Source organism: Miniopterus schreibersii (assembly GCF_964146895.1).
Source record: "Miniopterus schreibersii genome assembly, chromosome: 2".
Lineage (NCBI taxonomy): Eukaryota > Metazoa > Chordata > Mammalia > Chiroptera > Miniopteridae > Miniopterus > Miniopterus schreibersii.
Window position 1 is genome coordinate 10,568,063 of NC_138102.1, and position 22,079 is coordinate 10,590,141.

General features: G+C 34.1%; 1 protein-coding gene across 3 annotated transcripts in view; it reads right to left on the minus strand.

The window, feature by feature from the left end:
* PCM1 (pericentriolar material 1) overlaps positions 1 to 22,079 on the minus strand; it is a 79,720-nt gene that overhangs the window by 46,993 nt on the left and 10,648 nt on the right. For 2 of the 3 annotated variants that reach the window (XM_081130158.1, XM_081130157.1), the window contains 13 exons: positions 21,639 to 21,752; positions 19,968 to 20,213; positions 17,996 to 18,265; positions 17,130 to 17,303; positions 16,828 to 16,944; positions 15,175 to 15,363; positions 10,705 to 10,882; positions 7,810 to 7,919; positions 6,051 to 6,267; positions 4,017 to 4,218; positions 2,987 to 3,160; positions 2,170 to 2,327; positions 1,821 to 2,056 (listed from right to left, as the gene is read on the minus strand). In XM_081130158.1, coding sequence (XP_080986284.1) covers positions 1,821 to 2,056; positions 2,170 to 2,327; positions 2,987 to 3,160; positions 4,017 to 4,218; positions 6,051 to 6,267; positions 7,810 to 7,919; positions 10,705 to 10,882; positions 15,175 to 15,363; positions 16,828 to 16,944; positions 17,130 to 17,303; positions 17,996 to 18,265; positions 19,968 to 20,213; positions 21,639 to 21,734 — 2,367 coding nt within the window. In that variant the 5' untranslated portion in view covers positions 21,735 to 21,752. The remainder of the gene's footprint in view (positions 1 to 1,820; positions 2,057 to 2,169; positions 2,328 to 2,986; positions 3,161 to 4,016; positions 4,219 to 6,050; positions 6,268 to 7,809; positions 7,920 to 10,704; positions 10,883 to 15,174; positions 15,364 to 16,827; positions 16,945 to 17,129; positions 17,304 to 17,995; positions 18,266 to 19,967; positions 20,214 to 21,638; positions 21,753 to 22,079) is intronic. The other variant, XM_081130159.1, reaches the window with a different exon arrangement.

A 22,079-nucleotide genomic window follows, 5' to 3' on the forward strand; every position in this document is an offset into this window, starting at 1 on the left:
ATCTATTATTCCCCTTTGGGTAGTACGTCTGAAGAAAGGAATCTTAAAAAAAAAAAAAAAAGGGGAAAGTAATTAACAAGTACAATAATGTTCAAGAAAGCACAACCTATTGTTATTTGCTTTAGAAGCTGTTTTAATTTTTCCAAATGGTAATACTGTCATATAATCAAAGTTCAAAAAGTAAAAAAGACATTTAGAACTCTTTCCCATCTCTGTCCCCAGCTGACTCCATTCTCCATAGATAACCAATGTTATTAGTTTATGAATCCTACATATATACTTTAAATATATAAGCAAAAATATTTTCATGTGTATACATACACCTATATGTATTGGTATACATGTGTTTATATAAAAGTCCTTCTTACAGTAGGGAAAACTTGAAAAAAGCCAAAAACCAATTCTAGTAATGATTAAACAAGCTACAGTGTTCAATATAATAAATATGTAATCAAGGGTGTATGGGAAAATGGACTCATACACCACTGCTTAGATATGAATTAATAGCCATTTTACAGAGCAGTTAAGTGGTGTCCATTAAAATTAAAATGTGCATAAACTCTAACATAGCAATTCCACTTCTTATACGCTCTTAAAAAATGCAAACACAGCCCCGGCCCAGTGGCTCAGTTGGTTAGTGTCATCCCATACACTAAAAAGACTGAGGGTTCGATCCCCAGACACGTATGAGAGGCAACTGATGGATGTCTCTGTCTGTCTGTCTGTCTCTTTTTCTCTAAAACCAATAAAAACATATCCTCGGGTGAGGATTAAACAAAAAACAAAAAACCACAGAAATGCACAAAGAAGGTGGTGCTAGTATTCCAAGTAGTGAAAAACTGGGAACAACAAGAGTATACATCAGAAGGATGTAGGGTTAACTAAATTAAGTAAGGTCTGTTGATACTACAGAAAACTTTGCAGCTAATAAGACTTGTATTTAATACATACCACAAACACAAACATACATATGCAGTATGATTTATATTTTATAATTACTTTTCTATATATTTCATAATTACTTATCTGTAATTATATAGCTCTAAATATACTGACATGAAAAGTTCTCCAAAACATTGTGGAGTGGGGAGAAAAGCAAGCTGTAAAATAATGCTTGTATGTAGAATCTAAAAAACAAAATAAATGAATAAACAAGAGAAATAAATTTGGATACAGAGAAGAAACTGATTGATACCATATGGGAGGGGAGGTAAGGGCCATGGGTGAAAAGGGTGACAGGGATGAAGAAGTGCTGACTGGCAGTTACAAAAATAGTCACAGGGATATAAATAAAGTACAGCACAGGAAATATAGTCAATAATATTATAATAATTAGGTATGATGTTAGATGGGTACTACACTTATTGAGGTGATCACTTCATAAACTATATAAATGTCTAAACACTATGCTGTACACTTGAAACTAATATAATATTGTATGTCAACTGTAACTGAAAAATAAATTTAAAAAATAAAGACTTGGGTCTCCATTGAAAAACAAACCTGTTTTTGTAATAAAGTTGTATTGGAACACAGCCATTCTTATTTGTTTATATATCATCTATAGCTGCTTTTGCATGGAGTAGTAGCTGTGACAGAGCCTGTATGGCCCACAAAGTCTAACATACTTACTCACCCTTAATAAAAAAGTTTGCTCATCTCTGATGTGTCGCATGTAAAGTGCTAGGCATGTAAACATGGCACATAGCAAGAACTCAGTACATAAACATGTACTAGTATAATTTTACCAATAATTGTCAAAATACATAAATTTTACCTTATTATTTGACAAGCAGTTTAAAAAAAAGAGCAGTACTTACCTGTACCATGGCAACAAGATCTTGTAACTGCCTCAGTTTCTGTTTTGCAGCCATAAGTCTACTGATCTTCTGTTCAAATTCAGCATCTTCCGGTGCCTCATCAGCCACACTGCTCCTATGACTAGATAATGAGGCTCCACTGGCTCCTTCATCTTCTGCTTCCTCCTCCTCCTCCTCCTCATCTTCACCTTGTGCAACAGGAACCTCCTGTTGTCCTCTATTATATCGACAATCTGCTGAAAACAGGTATCATTGAAAACCATAATTTCATAAGCTTAAGAGTGCTAATGAAAAAAAATCCACTTCCCAAAAAGACGGCAATAATTTCTGTGAATACAGTCAATCGTACCTAAAGAAGGAGGCATGTTTAAAGCCCGTATGTTGGTAGCAGATCTGTTGTTAATTTCACAATTAGAATGAGCTGATCTGCCATCTCTATTATTTGAAACACACTGTGCGTTAGAATTACTATTTACTTCATTCCAGGTGGCAGCTACTTGTGGATTTCTAAAAGAAAGAAAACAGCTTAGTTATTTAAGGTAAAAAAATAAAAACAGTAATAAGCAAAGGTTTAGAACTGCTGATAAAGTAATTCCAAACTATAAACACCATTGGCTATGTCCACATTTAAACTGGCTTTTCATTAATTTGTGCTATTTAGAAATTTAAGAAAACATCTGAAAAATCAAAATTATACTTAAAGAGGTAGAAAAATGCTAAGTTAGATACTTCTTATAATTTACTTGCATATGATCTAACAAATAGCAAGGTTACTAAACTACTATAATCAACACTTCCCTATTTTTTATAAGGGAGTAAGTTTACACTGATCCAAACAGTAGACTTACAGGAGAAAAGTTTAAATAAAAGACAAATAGCACTCAACTGATGTTTCTTTGGTTCCATATTAAAAGTATTAGTTAGTCCTGGCCAGTGTTGCTCAGTGGTTGAGCATCATTCTGTGCACCAAGAGGTCGCCAGTTCAATTCCTGGTCAGGGCACATGCACAGGTTTCAGGCTCGATCCCCGTTAGGGGACGTGTAGGAGGCAGCCAATCAGTGTTTCTCTCTCTCTCTCCCTTCCTCTCTGTCTAAAATCAATAAAAACAATTTTTTAAGAAGTACTAAGTTAGGATAAATATGTGAGAAAAACAAAAATGTTCTTACCGAATGTTAGTAACAGGCTCAGAATTTTCATGCTCAGAATCATATTCTGACTCTTCAGTTTCTTCATCTTTTGTATTTTCATTTACAGCATCTGTCATCATATCTGATGTCTGTTCATAATAATGAACTAATTCTCTTAGTTCATTCAATCTCTTTCGAACTTCATTTAACTTCCTGATAAACAACAGTATATAATACTCATTTTAGCAAAGTAAAGTATGCATTATTTTCATATAACAGCAGCCAACACAAACAAAATTTAAGTCTAGTCAAATATGCAGGGGTATGATTGTAAAGAATTTAATTTCAAGTACAGCATATTCAAAATATCATTGCTTTATTTTTTCATGTTTTGTTAGGGACAAAAGCCTAACAAAAAGTTTCAAGAGCTCATTTTAAGCAGCTATGTTAACAGCTTAAAATTCAATGTCAAAAATATTCCTAGTTTTCTTAATATGTATCAAAAATGAGAAGTACAAAATACTCAATTAGCTTTCAGGCAAATCAGGTATGCAGGCATTACTGAGCATTTGTAGATGGTTCCTGATTTGTCTGTAACATACAGAAATCTACAAAGTATATGTTTACCAAAAAATGACAAGAAAGTTTAAGTTTTTATTAAGTGCCAGGAGGTACGCCAATGCTTTTTAACCCTTAGAACATCTCTACGAACAAGGATATTATACCCCTATTTTGCAGATTAAGAAACAGAGGCTAAGTGAGGATAACACAGCCTTGAGACACAATTTCAGAGCTATCTGACTCTAAAGCCTGGGTTCTAAACCATCTGGTTATTTTAACTGCAGTTTAGCTATTTCTAATTCTTTATTTGAAAACGGGAATACATTAGCTCACAGAAATTACCTGTATTATGATGTCACATACGTCTTGGACAGCCCAAAGATTGTTCATATAACACACAAACTTCTACCACCATATCACTTAAGAATGTTTATCATTACATAAACCCAGAATTTACCCCCACTATTAAATTCTAATCTATTTAACAATATTTGTAAAAGTGTTTTACTGGAGTTTTTCCGTTGGATTTAGATGGCCTTCATTTTCACTCTCATTCTGAGAAACCAGAGAAGCAGCAGGGTAAGGAATGGATGATGTGAGGCTATTGGATTCTCCATTGACAACTGGTGCTAAGCTTACAGGAGCAGAGGGAGCTGAAGTTGTACTTCTATGATCCACACTCCTTTGTGGAGAGGCTGAGGAAGGCACAACTGCAGAAAAAAAAAAGTTACCAAAAACAAATATGGCATCAAACAATGCTTATTCACAGTTTGTTTGGATGTAGAAAAACAAAAACAAAGAGTAAAAGTCATTAACATCTTAAATTCTGCATAAATTTTAGAAACTTAATAATATAACATCTAGACCACTTATAAACATGTCCCTCAACTAAGCATAGTTAAGACAGAAAGAATAAAGGAAGACATGATGGAAATTGACAAGAACTATGATATTCTACCTTTAAAAAGTAACTACAGTATTCCTTGTTAAAGCCCTTGAAAAACGTGGTTCTAGGTTAAGTGAAACAAGGCCGCTGTGTATGATGTGCAGTACACCATCTACAGTCTTTACAGGGCAGTCTAGTACAGCATGTCCTGAAGAGAGTTCCAAATCCACAGCTCAGAGGAAGCTATGTATGGTTTCCAAGATGAAAAGTTTCTTATTCCAAAAGGCAAAGCAACATTGTTACAGTGACTGCAGTATATCCATACCATAACTACTACTCAGCAATAGAACAGTCTAACTAATGATGGCTAATCCTCTGTAGTCCTTCAGCTACTACATTTTAATTATTTTTCTGTTCACACAGGTCAGACAAAAAATATTTTACGCCTTCAAGGGCAATAAATGCAGATTAAGAATCTCTACACTTCTCTATCTCCTACCACTTTATTGTGATTCATCTCTTTCTCACAACCACCACCATCATTATTTGTTGCCTACAGTATCAATTACTATAGCTGGTTTCCAGCAGTCTCTTCACTCTATTCCTGGACTGTTCTACCTTTGCTGCTGCTTTGCACACTGTTTTCCAGTGGGAAGAAAATTACTTTTTGGCAGAGTGCTACTTTCTTTATGTGACTAAAAGTGATCACAAGGTCTTGAATACAACTTTCAAATTTTAAGGTTCTTGGTTGTGTTAATCTGTTTAGGAAGGATAAGTGTTGGGATCAAATTATACTCTAGACGAGTAGAAGACTAACAGAGGTCAGGCAAAAGGAGTATGTTTCAGGGCAGAAATAGGTTCTTTTGGATGTGGCAAAGAAAGGGGTGGATGAAGAAACACGGACTTCGGAAATGTTCCTATCCCTTGTTTTTTCTTTAATAAGAGAGCAGCTGGAATGCTGAAGAAGAATGACCAGTTGTGCCTGTCTCTACTGACTTCACTTCCAATGCTAGAGCTCCTACTACTCTCTGGGTAAAAGGCAGGAACCAGGCTTGTGAAGATGAGGATAGCAAGTGAGAAACTAGTAACTGTATCTTAATTAGACAGAGGCAAGTAAAACATCTGCAGAGCAGAAAAGAGTTTCTATAGTATAACTAGGATGACTGCTGCCTTTCCTATTCCCACATGAGATGACTATGTTTTTTTAAAAGGATGTGACTTCTGGAATTTCTACACTAAACCATATGTACAACATAAAAGTTTTTTATCTCATTTTTTGGTTGTAATTTCATAGTTTTTAAATTGAAGTATTAATTTGGATTAATTTTTCAAGGGATAATTTTGAATATGCTAAAATTGCAGTATCACTACATCTAAGCATCTAATTACCTTATACTTTTCCCTTTTTTAAGTCCTAACAATTTTCAAGGCCCAACTTCATCCTTTCCTTTTCTGAATTATAGCACAGGCCTACCATCCACTTGGTTTTATCACATACTGCCTTGTTCCTTAAAAGCTTTTCACATGCAAGTTCTATCTCCCCACAAAAGATAATTTTCTTGAGGAACTATATGTTCACTCACCAAATATTTACTAACTACTAATGCTAATACGTATGTGTCCTCTACCTAATACCCCTAAGCCAGATTTACTTACATGATGAATTGTTGAGATGCTGATCTCGAAGTGTATGAAGTTCTCCAAGCAGTTTGTCCATTTTTTGCTTCTTTTCCTGTAACACTCTCATTTTGCTAAAAAGTTGAACTTTCTCATCAGGTAAATGTTCTGAAACTGCTGGATTCCTGCTCTGGGAAACCTCCCTAGTTAACGAAAGACTTTCTGCCTGTCTTCTATTATCTGGAACAGCTAGAGGCTTATAAAAAATAGAAGAAGAAAAATAAAGATTAAGGTAATTAAAGGTTGCATTCTCATTTTTAAAATGCTTAAAAATTCTTCATAAGAAAAAAAATATTTGCCTGGGTTGTACTGGTGAGTAAGTATATGCCTTTCCTATTCCTAAATGGCATAGTGCTTCCTGATGGGCCACTATAACACACCAGAGTTTTATAGACACACATGACTACACAGTGGTCTTGGATTCACCAGCTGTTATTATCTGGATCTCAATTAAATGACCTCAATTAATTTAGCAATGCCACACTTTATACAAAATAAACCTTATCATTCTCTCTCTTGCCATCTTTATAGAACCACCACCATAAACGTTTTAAACCTATCAGTTTTTCCTGCCACTTCTTTCCTATGTTCCTCTATTTAAAAAAAAAAAAAGAAACATTTCAAAAATCCACTAAAGCTTAGGGAATCATATAATGAATAAACGCCACTGATCTCAGTCAAATTTTAACGTTTTGCCACATTTGCATCAATTCCTTTTTTAAAGAAAACTATAACCTTATAAATATAGCTAAAGCTCTATACATACCAATCCCCAACCCCATTACTCTCTGCAGAGAAAACCACAATATACATGCTTTTATTTTATAATACCTATGTATGTATCCATAAAAAGAAAATACATTCTTTACACATTTTAAAGCATAAGCTAAGTGGTACCCTCCTTAAACTTGTTTTCTTCATTCCTCGGCTCTAGTTCAGTTACTATAACTGGTCACAGGATTTCACTCTACCTACATATCATAACTTACTCGTCCATTTTCCTATTCACGGACATTTACGTTGTTTCTAATTTTCTGCTATTAACGCAATGCTGCATGAACATTCTTGTACATATCTCCTTGTGAACACAGGAGTTTCTTAAGGTGGGACCCTGCAGGGTTACTGGAAAATGTGTACCAGATATTGCTAAATAACTCCCCAAAGTGGCTGTGCCATATTCTTTTATTTTCAGTTGGCCAGTAAACAGGAGATAGTGCACCTTCAATCATATTTGTTTCCACTGGAGAGGTACTAATTCACCCCGTCTTACTCAAGGCCCACAGACTGAAAATATTGCACTTACATAATTATTTTAAAATGCCAACAAATATAAACTCTGAAATTAAACTTAGGAATTTTTTAAAAATTGTTAGGACACAGATTCAAACATAGTAAGTTTAAACATTGTGATCATTAATCTTTGAGAAGAAAAAAGAACGTGTTATCCAGTAGTACACAAAGGGAAAATTTCACTAACACTTCATTCAAAGTAGATTTTCCTCTAATTTAGTGTATCTCAAAGTATAGTCCCTAGACTACCAGCACTAGAATACATGGAGGACAGCCCACCCTAAATGTATGAATCACAATTTTGGAGGCGGAAAGAATACCACTGACCAGAAATCTACATAATTTTAACAATCATATCAGATAATATTTATGCTCGCTCAGTAAAGTTTGAGCAACACCGTTTTAATTAATCTGACTTTAAACTCAACTATAGTGAAAAAATTGTTACCTGAGAATCACGAAGCTGATTATGAAAACGCTGAATTAAATCATTCAATTCTTCATTTAGTTCAGATGTGATGCTGACTCCAGATAGGCTACCTGCAGTTTCTGTTACAACTGGAAAGACAATTCACAACTATTCATTAAAGCAAATAAATAAATATAACAACTTAATTTCTGGGAAGCTAAAAATAAATTTTGGGGAAAAACACAGGAATTTAAAAAACCTTCACTGACATAATTTTAAACTAGTGAACCCTCAGATTTATGTCGTTTTACTGTTTCCATCTATTCTGAAAATAAAGGGAAACTGACAAAACTCTTAAGACAGTGGTTCATTTTTTTCTGTTCCAACATTCAAGGAGGAATACTGTTACATCCCAATTAACAACAGTGACTGAATGGTGTGGGGGTGGGGGCAGGTCTAGCAATCTGGGTTGGGGGTGTGGTAGGGAAAGCAGTTCTGGAAAAGACCAGCTGATTCTGACAGGTCTCAATCCCCACCTCAATCCCCTAACAAATCAGTGCTCTAGTTCAGGGGCTAGCAAACTTCTTAAAGATTCAGATAGTAATAAATATGTTAAGTTTTGTAGAAATACAATTTTTGTTTCAACTGCCCAACCCTGTAATTATAGGGCAAAAGCAACCACAGACAATACATAAACAAATGGGCACAGCTATATTCTATAAAACTTTATTGCAGACAGTGGGCCAAGTCCAGTTGGCCATAGTTTGCTGACCCCTGCAACAGAACAGATAATCTGTTGAAGTAACTGCTCATGATACGAGTCATACTAAAAGACTACAGTTTTTATCTTCATGAGGCAGTCTTCTGATGACAATTTTGATAAGTTACTGCACTACTATCCAGCCACCCCATGCATATCCTCTCCAGCTCTAAAAGAGACACTAGATAAAAACTGTTTCCGTTTTAAAGGAAAATACTAGCTTCTCCCACTGAGAAATTGGAATTTCGGGCTGGAGAGAATCCCACACATCTAGTCCAAACTATATTTTGAAAACTAAGATTACAGTCTAGATAAATAACACACAACTTTCTAGTTAAATGAGGAAGGGAACACTCTTTCCCAGAACAATTATGTTGCCTCTTATATATCAGAAAATTAAATACTACAATTCTGGTTTTTCATCAATATTCCTCTGCAAAATCTCATAAATACATAAGGAAATCTGTCTTAAAATTAGTAATCTAAAATTCTTTTTGAAATAAAATACAAAATAAATTAAAACTCTTATTTGTACTCTTGGTCCCTGCCTCATGACAGTACACATTTTTTCTTTTTTTTTAAAAAAAGATTATCTGCTTAATTAAAAGTAAAAGTTCATAAATAGAAGACCACTGACCTAGAACTCAAGAGATCTGGTGTTACTAAAATTCCATATAAGCTTAGGCAAGTCACAAACTGTTAGAATTCTTTCTCTAAAAAATGAGAATACAAAAGCTCTGGCAACTAACCTACAATTCTGCAATAATCAAATGAGATGATATACACTTAACTATAACTATCACAGGTAAGTCTCTGAAATCCGACACTGCAAATTTGAAAAATATTTAGAAGTTTATTTATTAACCAAACTAGTATTGGTTGTTGGTAAAATGTTTTTCCTAAATATGAAAGCTAATGATACTTTAAATTTTAAAAGGGAAAAGCGGTATTATTACCAGATTTTTATAAATCTTATATTGCCCTGGCAAGGTGGCACAGTTGGTTGGAACACTATCCTGCGCACAAAAAGGTTGCGGGTTCAATTCCTGGCCAGGGCACATACCTAGGTTTTGGGTCCCATCCCTGGTGGGGGTGAGTACGGGAGGCAACTGAACAATGTTAGAGAATCTCTATCAAATCGATGTTTCTCTCACTCTCCCTTTCTCTCTCTCTAAAAATCAATAAACATAGGCTTGATGAGGATTAAAAAAAAATTTTTAAATTATTACTACATATATTATGTACAACTTATATACTATATATTATATACAACTATATAATTACTACAAAAGAGTAAGTTACTTGCAAGGCATAAAGTTCCTTATGAAAAGGAAAAATTAAATTATGCGTAACAGTGATCAGAGGGCTGAGTGTGAACAGCAAGACAAACTGAGTAACAAGGTAACTTCAGTGAGGACCCAAAATGAAGAACCCACAGGAGATAAATTATTATTAGACTAGGATGACAGACTACTGGAAAATATTAACTTAGTTTTGAGTTTTAATAAGTAACAATTTTTTTTCATCTTAATAAAGATTAAACACAGGTTTGAAAGTGATGAGACAAATTAAACTCCAAACTAAAGAATTCAATAAAATTTCCACCTAAATGATGAATGGCTAGGAGGGAAAGAAGAAGAAAAGACTATTTCTGAGTCTCAGAAAGACTGTATAGAATGTAAATATAGTCCAAAAGAACTACTGTAAACAATTGGATACCTAACTAAAATAACAGAACTACTACTAACCTCAGAAGCTAAAAAAACTCTATGAATCGAATCACCACCTTACTTAAGGTCTTAACCCTTTCTTGGGAGTCAATCGAAGTACAGCAATCCTACTTAAATAAAGTAAAATAGGTGGAAATAACAGCATCAACAGCACTATCAGTCTGAGGTACAAAAACAGAACTACAGCACGTCCCTTTTACCTCGTAAGGGTACTCTCTGATGGAAAGGAGAGAGAGCTGGCTGGCTGCACGGTACAGCATGAGGGCCAGGCGTTGTCCCTGCAACCTTTTCTGCATAACCAGAGAAAAGCACAGGACAGGGTAAGCCTTATATGTAGGTGTCTAAACTAGTCAGTGATTAAGATCTAACTATATAATAACCAGCATCCTCTGTGCAATACCAGCATCCCTTGCTGATAAAAACAACATTCTAAGACTGGCATACCAGAGTCATCCATCACAGCAATAGCTTGCTCCGCTTTATGTTGCAGAGCGAGAAGAGCAGCTTGTCTTCCCTGTAGAGCTCGCAGCTGCTCCTGCTGCTGTAACATCCTTTTCAATAAATCATGTTGTTTCTTCAAATTTTCTATCTCTTCCATAGGTTCCTGCTGTGGATCTCTGGCCTGGAAAATAAAACCAACAACATTTATATCTATTAAAATTCATGTTTCTGTTTCACTTACCAATGGCAAAGTACTCACTTAGATAATAAATCAGTACTAAACATACAACCCTAGACACAGTTTTAGTAGACTTGAAGAAAATAATAAAATAGTAACATGGATAGCCTGCCATATTAGGAGTAGGTTGTTAGGTAATTTCACAGTGAAAGATCATAAGCAATGGCTTAGCATGAAGAAGAATTAACAAAAGCAACAACAAAAAAGGCATACAAAAAAAAGAAGATAGGAAGGCTAAACGGGCAAAAGGAGCTACAAACACCTACTAAAGACACAAATAATAGAGATCCAGGCCTTAGAGAAAAGAGCAAATCCTATCAGGCTAATGCCCTAAGAGTACCCTTGAAAAAGACTAAAATACCAGTACTGCCCCACTCCTAAATGATGTTTTAAAAAAAACCCCAAGAGCCCGGCCGGGCATGGCTCAGTGGCTGAGCGTCGACCCAGGATCCAGGCGATCGGGATTTGATTCCCAGTCAGGGCACATGCCCAGGTTGTGGGCTGCAGCTGATCAATGACTCTCTCATCATTGATGTTTCTATCCCTCTCTCTCCCTCTCCTTTCCTCTCTCTGAAATCAATAAAGATATATTTTTAAAAAAACACACCCAAGAAAATTTAAAAAATGCATTTTTGATAATTTGATGTGAAAGGCTTTACTTTACTTGCATCATATTATACAAACAAAAGTAAAGCAGAAAATTTTATATTTTGTATCAAAAATATCACTTTCTTTTAAAATAAGTTCATTTAGAATGTTCTGATATTCCTCTGAAACTAGCCTAGCATTTTGCCTAAAAGTGGAGGATCAGATTATTTTAAAAACTATTAAATTTTAAAAACTAAGTTTTAAAAACTTAAAACTATTCATATGTAATCCAACAAGAAAAAATAAAAGTCAATTAAGCAAAAAGACAAATTTAAATACTACTAGGAAACAATTATAAACCAAATTATGCAAGAACTATATACCATCATGTTATTTTTCATCACTGATTTGCCTTGTTAAAAATCTTGTATTTTAAAAGTTTAATGATTTTACCTAATATTTACATAAAATATTTCTATTAACTTCGAAATATATGTTACATTCTTTCTTGTCAAAACTCATCTTCTTAGTTCTGGCTCATTTCAACACTGTTTACATCTCAAAAAAACAACAAAAAAACCCATTTGAAGGGGGAGGGATAACTATCAATAGTTAACTTTCTCAGATTTGATCCAAAATAATTTCATCAAAGTCACTGATAAAATGTGAAACCAGACCCAAATAGGTACAGATCTTAATGGAACAAGTAAGAGAAATGTCTCCAGACTGATATCAAATACTCCAGCAAAGTGTCAATGGCGATTAATTAGGAGAAGAAACATTGCACAAATAAGGCAAAATGTCATCTAGGGAAAAAAGAAAACCTTCAAGGGTGTATACAGCTCCACCTAATTTAAAATCCTCCCATCTCTCAAAAAACAGTTGAGACCTCAAGGTAACCCGAAAGCTATCTAATTTTAAAGTTTACTAAACAACTTAATATTATGGATTTTTACCCTTTAAAAAGCAAACTTTTTAAAAGAACTTTAATCCTTGTTAGTCACATTTATTTTCAAAATTCTGATATTCTAATTATAAAGAATTCTGAAATGTTTACTAAAATAAACACAATTATCTTCAGATTTTTCACTAATCCAAAGATGAATTCACAACACTTTTCAAAATTAGTAAGGTTTTATTACTGCTTCATAACTTTGGCATCCATAAAAATAACATTTCAGAATAATACTTTGAAAAACTATTAGGGATGTAGGTGTGGACTACTATCAAATATAAAGAAAAGGAAGATGAGAAATGGAAATAAAATACTTCGGGATAAGAACATGCCAAAAAAACAGTGCATGGAATAGAAATCCGAAAAGGAAGTCAGGCCTATATCCACCCTTCAAACATATACTAAACTCTGAGTCACTTTCAACAAGCATATTTAGTTTACAGATTTAAAAAAATAACTTGAAGATGAAATCCTTAGTTACATACAGGTTATCAGTCTGATTTCAGAAAACTCTAAGTCTTCTCTAGTCAGCTGAGGCTCCTCCAAAAATTCTTCATGGATCTGAATATATTTTTATTTTTTGTTTTTACTGATTTCAGAGGGGACGGGAGAGGGAGAGAGAGATAACAACATCAATGATGAGAGACAGTCATTTATTGATCGGCTGCCTCCTGCATGCCCCCCACCAAGGATCGAGCCCACACCTAGGCAAGTGCATGTGCCCTGGGGAATTAAACCGTAACCTCCTGCCTTCATAGGTCGACACGCAACCACTAAGCCATGCCAGCCAGGCCCCGAATATATTTTTAAAACTAAACAGTACTTCAGATAATATGCACTCCAATTTTTTTTTTTTATGTGAAAGGTTAGGAATTATAAACCCAGAGGAAATAAAGCTATGGTTTATCCAATATCACAGTTAGGGAAGTCAAATTCCTAGGTTCTTAGTGTTTTTAACACCATATTATCTGCCCCAAAATTATGTACTTAGATAATTGTAAATACTGAAGTCTAAGATACAATCTCTGAAGAAGCACAGTCTGATTTGGGAGACAAAGTTAGACACGAAATAACTAGAAATAATGAAAATGATAGCAAAAAAGGGTAGATGGTATTTTTAAAAGCCTATAAATTCACTAAGAGCTAGGATTAAGAGTAGGTGAAAAGATGAGTACAGGAAAACAATGAGGACATGAGTATTTGTGGAAGGCTTCTGTTTAAAAATTATGCAAAATGTCATCATATCTATAAAATAACCCATAAAATGGATTCTGCGCTTGCAGGCAGCTTGAGAATATTAATAATTTCCTATTAAGCCTCAACTCACAAGATTGCTTTAAGCTCTAAATCTCAGTTAAGATTTCAACTTTTCCCCCTACTTTCTAACAGAATACTACATTTTGATAGGATGCTAAGGAGGGAATGCAGGTAGGGTAGGGAGAAGAACAGACTCTGCATAGCAGAGAAAGAATAAAGTCAGTTGGTGGGAATTAAAATTTTTTTCTAAGAAATTAAAATAATTTTGTGAACAGAGTACTGATAGAACTACCCTAGGATGGCCCTAAGAATCGAATGATTAAAGAGACTCAAATTAGAATAAACTCCAAGAACCAAGTTCAAGAGAACAATATTCATTTACAAGGATGTTATTAAAAGAAACTTAAAACTAGAGAAGTGGCCTTTAAAAGTAAATGTAATGTCTTAGGAGAAAAAAACTGGCAGATACTATGCTATAGTAATTATCAACTCTTAGTTCTGTTTGTCACTACTCAGAAGACTTAAAGAACATTAGCTCCAAAGAATATCTACTGTGTTTCATGTTCACTTTCTCTTCTCCAATGCAGTAGCTTTAAAAATAATCAGCTACTTTATTGACTTTTCTGTTGAATTGGGGCACCTTTTGCTTAACACTGTATAGTAACATCACCAGAGCTGCTTTTAATCTATATCCTCAAACTCTTGTGAAAGCCAGAAAAAACACACAAAAAACCTAGAGATTAAGTTTTGCCGTTTTTAAACAGACACAAAAAATATATATAATATATACACATCAGAAAAGAAAAACTAATCATAAGTAATAAACTATTAATAAAACATATGAAATTAGTCTTATCTATACTTATTAAAATAGTCCTTTATTCTTGCCAAATGGATATTAGCACCTTTAGAAATGCTATTTTTATTCAAACTATTTAACTGGAACTATACAGTTGTCTTTAAACCTTTCCCAAGGGCCTTTATGCAAGTAATAAAAAAATTAAAAGAAAGAACATTTAGAGTAAACACTGGAGGAAAAAAATTGCAAACATTAGCAAATAAAGTCAACTGTATTAAGTATTTTTCGGGAAAAAAACAAAAATGGGAGAGGTTTCCAACAGGAACAAAACTACATTACGGTGTATTCTGAATTCTCAACAGCAAAAAGAGGAAATGGATTAAGTTTCAGGTCCTTTGTTAATGCAAATTCAAAACAGCTGCCAAATATAATCCATGGAGAGGAGTGTAAGAAAGCAGAAAAGAATAAAAACATTAAAAAACAGCATTTTACTAATGCAAATCACAATATAATTAACCATGTTAATAACGTATTTAAGAATAAAGCAGTAACAGAAAAGCAAACAAGGAACAGGAAATAAGAGCAAAAGCGCCGCTCATTTCCAGACTCCCCGAGTTAATATCGTGAAGTATATACCTTTGAGGGAAATCCACGTTTTCGGCTATATTTCCTATTAGGCCTCAGTTCCCTGTCATTCTGAGGAGGTCTGTCACCTTTCCCTTTTGGACTTGTAGTAACGTCAATGTCTGAAACCTGTTCTTGTGAAGCTGAATTCCCTAGTTTGTCCTCAATGAACGGCCGAATTCTCAGACTAAAAGATGCCTCCTTTATTAAATAGTGTAGCACATTAATTTCTTAACAAAAACTCCTGTTTAACATACAAGTTACCCTTATAAATAAATACAAAAAATTTACCAGTCCATTTTAAAAAAAATCAATCCACCCCCCCAAGTGTCAATAAACTTACAACTTCTAAATTTCTGTACACTATACTATTGCTTATTGTAATTGTTATCCTAGGCAAATTCCAAGTTACACAACTGCTGAAGCATATTTTAACATTTATGCTGCTATGTTAGTAATCAACCTTCAACATGATTTTATGTTACGAAAAAAATTCTATTCATGGTGAACACTATATAAAAATTATAATAACCAAGTATACCAGTTCCCACCCTTCCCCAACAGAATTCCTTTACCCACAGGCCCCCAACCCTTCCGTTTCTGCTGGAATGAAATGCAAGGAAGAAATTATTCCCAGCACCACTGTAAACAGGAAAACAATTTCCCCATTAGAATCCATTCTGCTACAACTGTTTCGATCAAGCACTCTGAGTATCTCCTGGTGAAAATAATGTAGAGGGAAAAAAATTCAAATTTCCTCTTCAGATTAAGATGGGCAGGGAAGAGAATGGAGGCAGGTAAGAAACTGCAGATAAAAGGAAGCAAACCTTCAAATTCCTAATGCTGAATAGTATTTGGAACATACCTCAGAAACAAAAGACATACATACATCATGTTTCACAAGAAAAGCTTTACTGGTAACAGGTTTTCAAGTTTACTAATGCATGGTTATGGGTGCATCTGTTAAAACTGAAGTGCTTAAAAGCAAACTAGTTTCAAAGCACACTAATTTCTACGAACTAAGTTTATTTTATAAATCTTTTCCTCAAAATTCTGTAAATTACTTATTTTTCAAAAGATGTTATTTTAATAAATCTCATTTTGTAGCGTCATGAGTTATAGTATTTTTCTCACTGTGAATAAATCACAATGAAAATGCAACCTTGTCCCATTTTCATCTCAATTTTTAAGTCATCTGATTTGCTACAGTTCCTAGGCTAACCTAAGAAATGAAAAATCCTAATAGCCTTAAAATGAGTCCTCAGTGGCAAATGAACTTGGAATTTTCAAATGGTCAATATGCTAAGCAATGATACTCTATACTTTTACAGCTCTTGTATCCATGATGAATTTGAACTTTCCCAATGCTGTTCAAAATGAGTAAATCTGTGCTTAACGAAACAAACTAGAAAAACCATGTTTCTGTAAGCTGAAGATCAGAAATTATTAGATTTTAAAATCAACCATTAAAACTATTTTAAATGTTAATAAATAAAACTTTTAAACTCCCATGTTTAAAAAATACAGTCAGCATTAACAATTTGAGGTTTCTTTCCTGAAATACACTTTTCATTAAGGAATGCCTATAAAAATATAATCTTGAAAAAATGGGAGAAAAGTTTGAATCTTCACTTCTAGCATTTTAATTACCAAAAAGCCGCTTACCGTGGTATCTGAAGCCTCAGACTGCACATCTATGTTTAGCGATGTGCTCTCAGCTACAGAACCAGATCCCACAGCTGAATCTATAGTCCGAACATCCTCCTCCTCATTTTCTCTAGCCTGAAATATTTTAGTGGTATAAATCATACAACTATTAAAAAGGGCAGCAAAATGTTATAATGGATGGCACGATTTTCTGAAAATATATCAACTCCTGTGAGGTGGCATCACAATGTCATCAGTACATGTACACTGATATACTACAAAAATAACTCAATACATTATTTGAAAGGTCCATAACTTACAAGGACTTTTTGGAGAAATTTCATATACGACTTTTCTTGCTCTTTAAGGTGGTCTATTAGATGAGTAAGGCGCTCAACATTAGCAGATCTTTCATTTTTCTCTACAAGGTCTTCCCGCATGGAGCTAGCTTTAGTGATATAGTCACGAATCTGAACAAGCCTGCTTACAATCTGCTGGAGAAATATATTTTTTTAAAGGTATAAAAGTAAACAGTATGTAAATTTGAGCATAATTCATTCAACAGCAACAATTTTATATATTATAAATTTCAGACATAACAAAAAATACTTCTAATTACTGTGTGAATTCATACATGCAAAACATCTGAATCAAATTTAGAATTTAATCAAAACATGATTGGCAATACTAATGCCAATATTGTTACCTTAAAATTTTCAAAATTAGTTTTAATCCACATTACCTGAAAATTTTTATTTATATAACTGCATATCAACTATTATTTATATAAATTTTTCTGTTTATATTTATAAATAAATTTAAAGTATTATACTTTTGAAAGTACTTTTCAAAAGAATTATATCACCATTTAAAAAAATTCTTACAATAATCTATTAATCACATTACTCCCAACACCCCCCTTTACTAAAAATTGGCAATACAGCATTTGGCAGATAAAGAGCAACCTTGATTTACCTGACTGTGTCATTTCTACAATCATTTTAGAAAAAGAAATTTACTTTATTTTGAATAAATCTGATAGATTAATGAAAAGGGTCGGGGAGTACTTTAATCTACCTAACAAATATTCTTAGGTGCATAATCTAATATAATTATATTTTTTAAGTTAATGTTTTATACCTTAAGGTTTGTGAAGGCAAAGAGCAAAAGAAACAAATTTTACCACCTGGCTGCTCTCCATTGCAGGCTCTCCTCTCCCATCTTCCTCAGAGACTTGATAGTTTTGCAAAAGGTCATTACTTAAAGCAGAAGCAAACAACTCTTTACATTGTGCTGATCCAATCACTTCTCTCTTTTGAGGACCTGGAGCAGCATCTTTGCTCTTGTTAGTATTAATCTGCATAGGCAAAAAGTTGAAGGGCTTTCGGTTCTCACTAAGCTGACGTTTGTTGTTAGCAGCTGTTGCTCTACCTTGAGAATCACTTCCAATGCTTCTCTATATATGAAAAAGAAACCAAATCCACAAACATTAACCTTTCAACAATTAAAAAAAAATTCCAACATTCTTAGTCAGTTTCACCATCAGATATTGATTCAGGAGGTGTGCATAAACACCTTGTAGTAAAATGTGAAGCAGCTTCAGATCTACAAAATTCTACTAAAATATCAAAATTGGATTAGTAAAACCTATTCCTAATTTTGTCAGACTATTCAAACTGATGAATATCAGCAAGATTGGTCTACGTAAAGTACTAGGACTATGAACCATATTTATAATTCCTAGTGCTGGTCTTACTTGTTCACAGCATTTTGTATCGGCTTTAGAAGCACTAAATCAATGCTAATTAATATAAACACCAGCATAAAGATGTGTCTTTATGAAGCACTGTCTAAAAAAGCACTCGGCTCAGTGCCTGGCATACAACATTTTATCATTTAGATGACTAAATGACATATGATCATCACCATACCAGACTTGATCTACCTTTATGCATATTTGGAAATCTGTTTATCTCTGTAAAGTACAGAGGTAATAGTAAAATATTAGGAGTTCATTATCATTTATACAAAAATATCATTCAGCTTTAAAAAGGATGAAAGTCCAGCTCAGTGGTGTGGCTCAGGGGCGGAGCACTGGCCCATGAACCAGGAGGTCACAGTTCAATTCCCGGTCCGGGCACATGCCTGGGTTTTCGTCTTGATCCCCAGTAGAGGGCATGCAGGGGGCAGCCAATCAATGATTCTCTCTCATCATTGATCTCTCTCTCCCTCTCCCTTCCTCTCTGAAACAATAAAAACATAAATATAAAAAAAGAAAAAAAATGGATTGAAATCCTGACACATGCTGCAACATGGATGAATCTTGAGAACATTATGCTAAGTGAAATAAGCCAGTCACCAAGAGGACAAACACTGTATAAACACACATGAAGTTCATTAATGGTGAACTCATCACCAAAAGTGTAAGTTGTTAGTCCCAGATGAAGTACCAAGAGCAGCCAAATTCATAGAGACAGAAAGTAGAATGGTGGTTGTCAGGGGCTGTGGGGAGGAGAGAATGAGTTGTTGTTGTTTAATGGAAACAGAGTTTTAGTTTTCCAAGATGGAAAGAGTTCTGTAGCTGGGTGGTGGTGATGGTATCACAAAAAGGTGAATGTATAGAACGTCACTGAACTCCTAGAAATGGTGAAGATGGTTAATTTTATGTTACTTGTATTTTACCATGATTTTAAAAATTATAAAGCTCAGCATCTTTAAAAAGAGAGCTCATTACAATTTCTACTTGCTCTTACTTCTAAACTTTATTTCAGTGATTATAAATACAAACCATAGCTTTATTCTAAATGAGGTTATCCAGCACATTCCACACAGAGCCAATAGTCTAAACTGGATCTTCCTTTTTCCTTAATAGCAATCTTATTCAGTATTGACATACAACGTAAACAGTTTCATAACGAAATCATTTAAGTTAGTCATACAGTATAGTAACAAAGTCCAGAAAGACTTATCCTTAGCAAGTTTAGAAATAAGACTTTGTTGCCTTTCAAAGAACACAGTATCATCACTGATTAAAATTCTTTCCACACGCACAGAAACTAAGGAAAATAAACAGCTCAATTTTTTTCTTAAGGCAAATTATTTAATCCATTTCAAGTATTTCCCATAGTCATAACTTACTTTTAAAATAATTCACTAACCTGATCTAAATCGCTGAAGTTTATCCGCTGTTTGAGCTTCTCCAGTTCCGCCTGCTCTGGGACAGACGTCTGGGTCACGTATCTGCCCTGGGGGAACGTATGCGGCGTCTTCGTCCTTCGCCTTCCAACTCCTGGTGACGACTCCGGAGAAATATCGTTAGTTACCCTCTTATCACTTTCTGCACCAAACTTTTTCTTATTCTTTTCTGATGATCTATTTGCCTTCTTCTGTTGGCCACCCCAATCCTTTAAAAAAGTAAAGGCAAGAGTTACTATGGCCTCTATCAAACCAAGAGAAAAAAATGTGGTATACTTTATAAATTTTAGTCTGTCTTAAAAATGACAAAACACTTTTCACATAAACATAATCTTAGAGACAATTACTTATACTAACCCATTTCCCCCCAGTATGTCTAGCCTAAATTTCATAGACTGTCCCTCAGAAAACAGATTACTTTCCTTTTCATAGTTCATTACCAAATATAAATCCCAAAACTCCAACCCTAGCGTCAGTCTGAATATTTTCAAAAGCATTTTTAAAAATGGTTCTTTATTATTTATAAGTTGAAAAGTGAAATAAACTACAGATACCTTTACTGGCCCCCTTTAAAGTTAGTATGTATGACAGGAAGACAGATCTGGAATCAACCTGGGTTCTAAAGCAATTGCTGTTTTCTGAAGAAGTGTGCCACTGCATGACCCTAAGCAATTTATTTAACTTCCCATAGTCTCAGTTTCCTAATCTCTAAGAGTGTCACCTTTAAAACATAATTAAAAATAACACAGCACAGTGCCTAATACATGGTAAGCAAGAAATATAACTTATTTTTATAGAAAATAATATATTTATTATGTAAGATCTAATGATAAAAAATGCTTAATGTTTTAACTAAGAAACGTTTTTATTTACTAAGTTATACCCACATAACCTAACTCACTCAACAAAAAGTCTATTCCCACCACATTCAACTTAGAAGTATCTTTTACTTTTATGGTAACAAACCTTTGGGATATTTTCCTCATTTATAACAAAACTCCCTTCTCTACAAACTGTCCCTCCACCCTAATGCATGTGTTGGTATTCCTGCCAACCTCTTGTTCTACCTACCCCATCCCATCCTGGCCATAATGACTGTAAAAAAGATGCATATCTAATCCAAATTGGGATCCTACTTTAAAATTTCACATTGTAACTAGTCAGTATTTAATTACAGTTGTAACTGAAAACTTTAGAAAGGGCAGCCACAGTGTGCCACGTGGAGCAGAGGAAAGAGAAAGCTGGTCTGTGAAGAAAAAGTTGTGTTAAGCAGAGGCACTCAGGAGAGTCACAGTGAAAAAGTAATTCTTAACAACTTTCCAGTTTTTAGTTCTTTTTTCTAGTCCCTTCCTAAAACCCAACTTTATTCCTTTAAATTGTTTTCCATAAAATAGAAGTTTATATCCTTATTAAAAAAACCTCCTTTTTGGTTTAAGCTAACTCAAGTTGATATCTGTTACCTGCAAACAAAAATGTCTTCACTAAAATAAGAGCCCAGCATCATTTAATATCCTGGCCAGCTAGAAAATGTGTGTTTACTTTACAGTTTCAGTGAGTCTGATATAGCTAAGTCAAGGGAAAGCTGTATTCTAATATTAGTAGTCAATAACAACCATCAATTAAGATAATCATACCATATTGTTGAGTCGGTCATCAACACCCTCATTGCTCCAGTTTGGTAAATCCTGATCATTCATGCCTTCTTCAAAAGGACCTCCTCCTGTGGCCATGCTGGCTGTAACAATTTTCTGTAAAACAAGGAAAAACTAACCTTTTTAACACGTAAAAACAAACTCTAATTTTTAAAATCACTCCATGAAGCTTAGCAATATAAAACAATCTCAGAAAAGTTGATTTCATAAAATAAAAAGAGGCACTGTCAACCACACAACACAAACAATTGATTTAGCTGTTGTAGGCATATTATGATTAACATAAATTAATAGTGATAGGGAAGGAAGGAAACTCTCTGAATATCCACCATGTGTACTGGCCTGTAAGCTTTAAGGTTATTTCATTTAATTTCTTCAACAGAATCCTAAAAGATAATGAAGTAGGAAAAAGTTATTAACAGC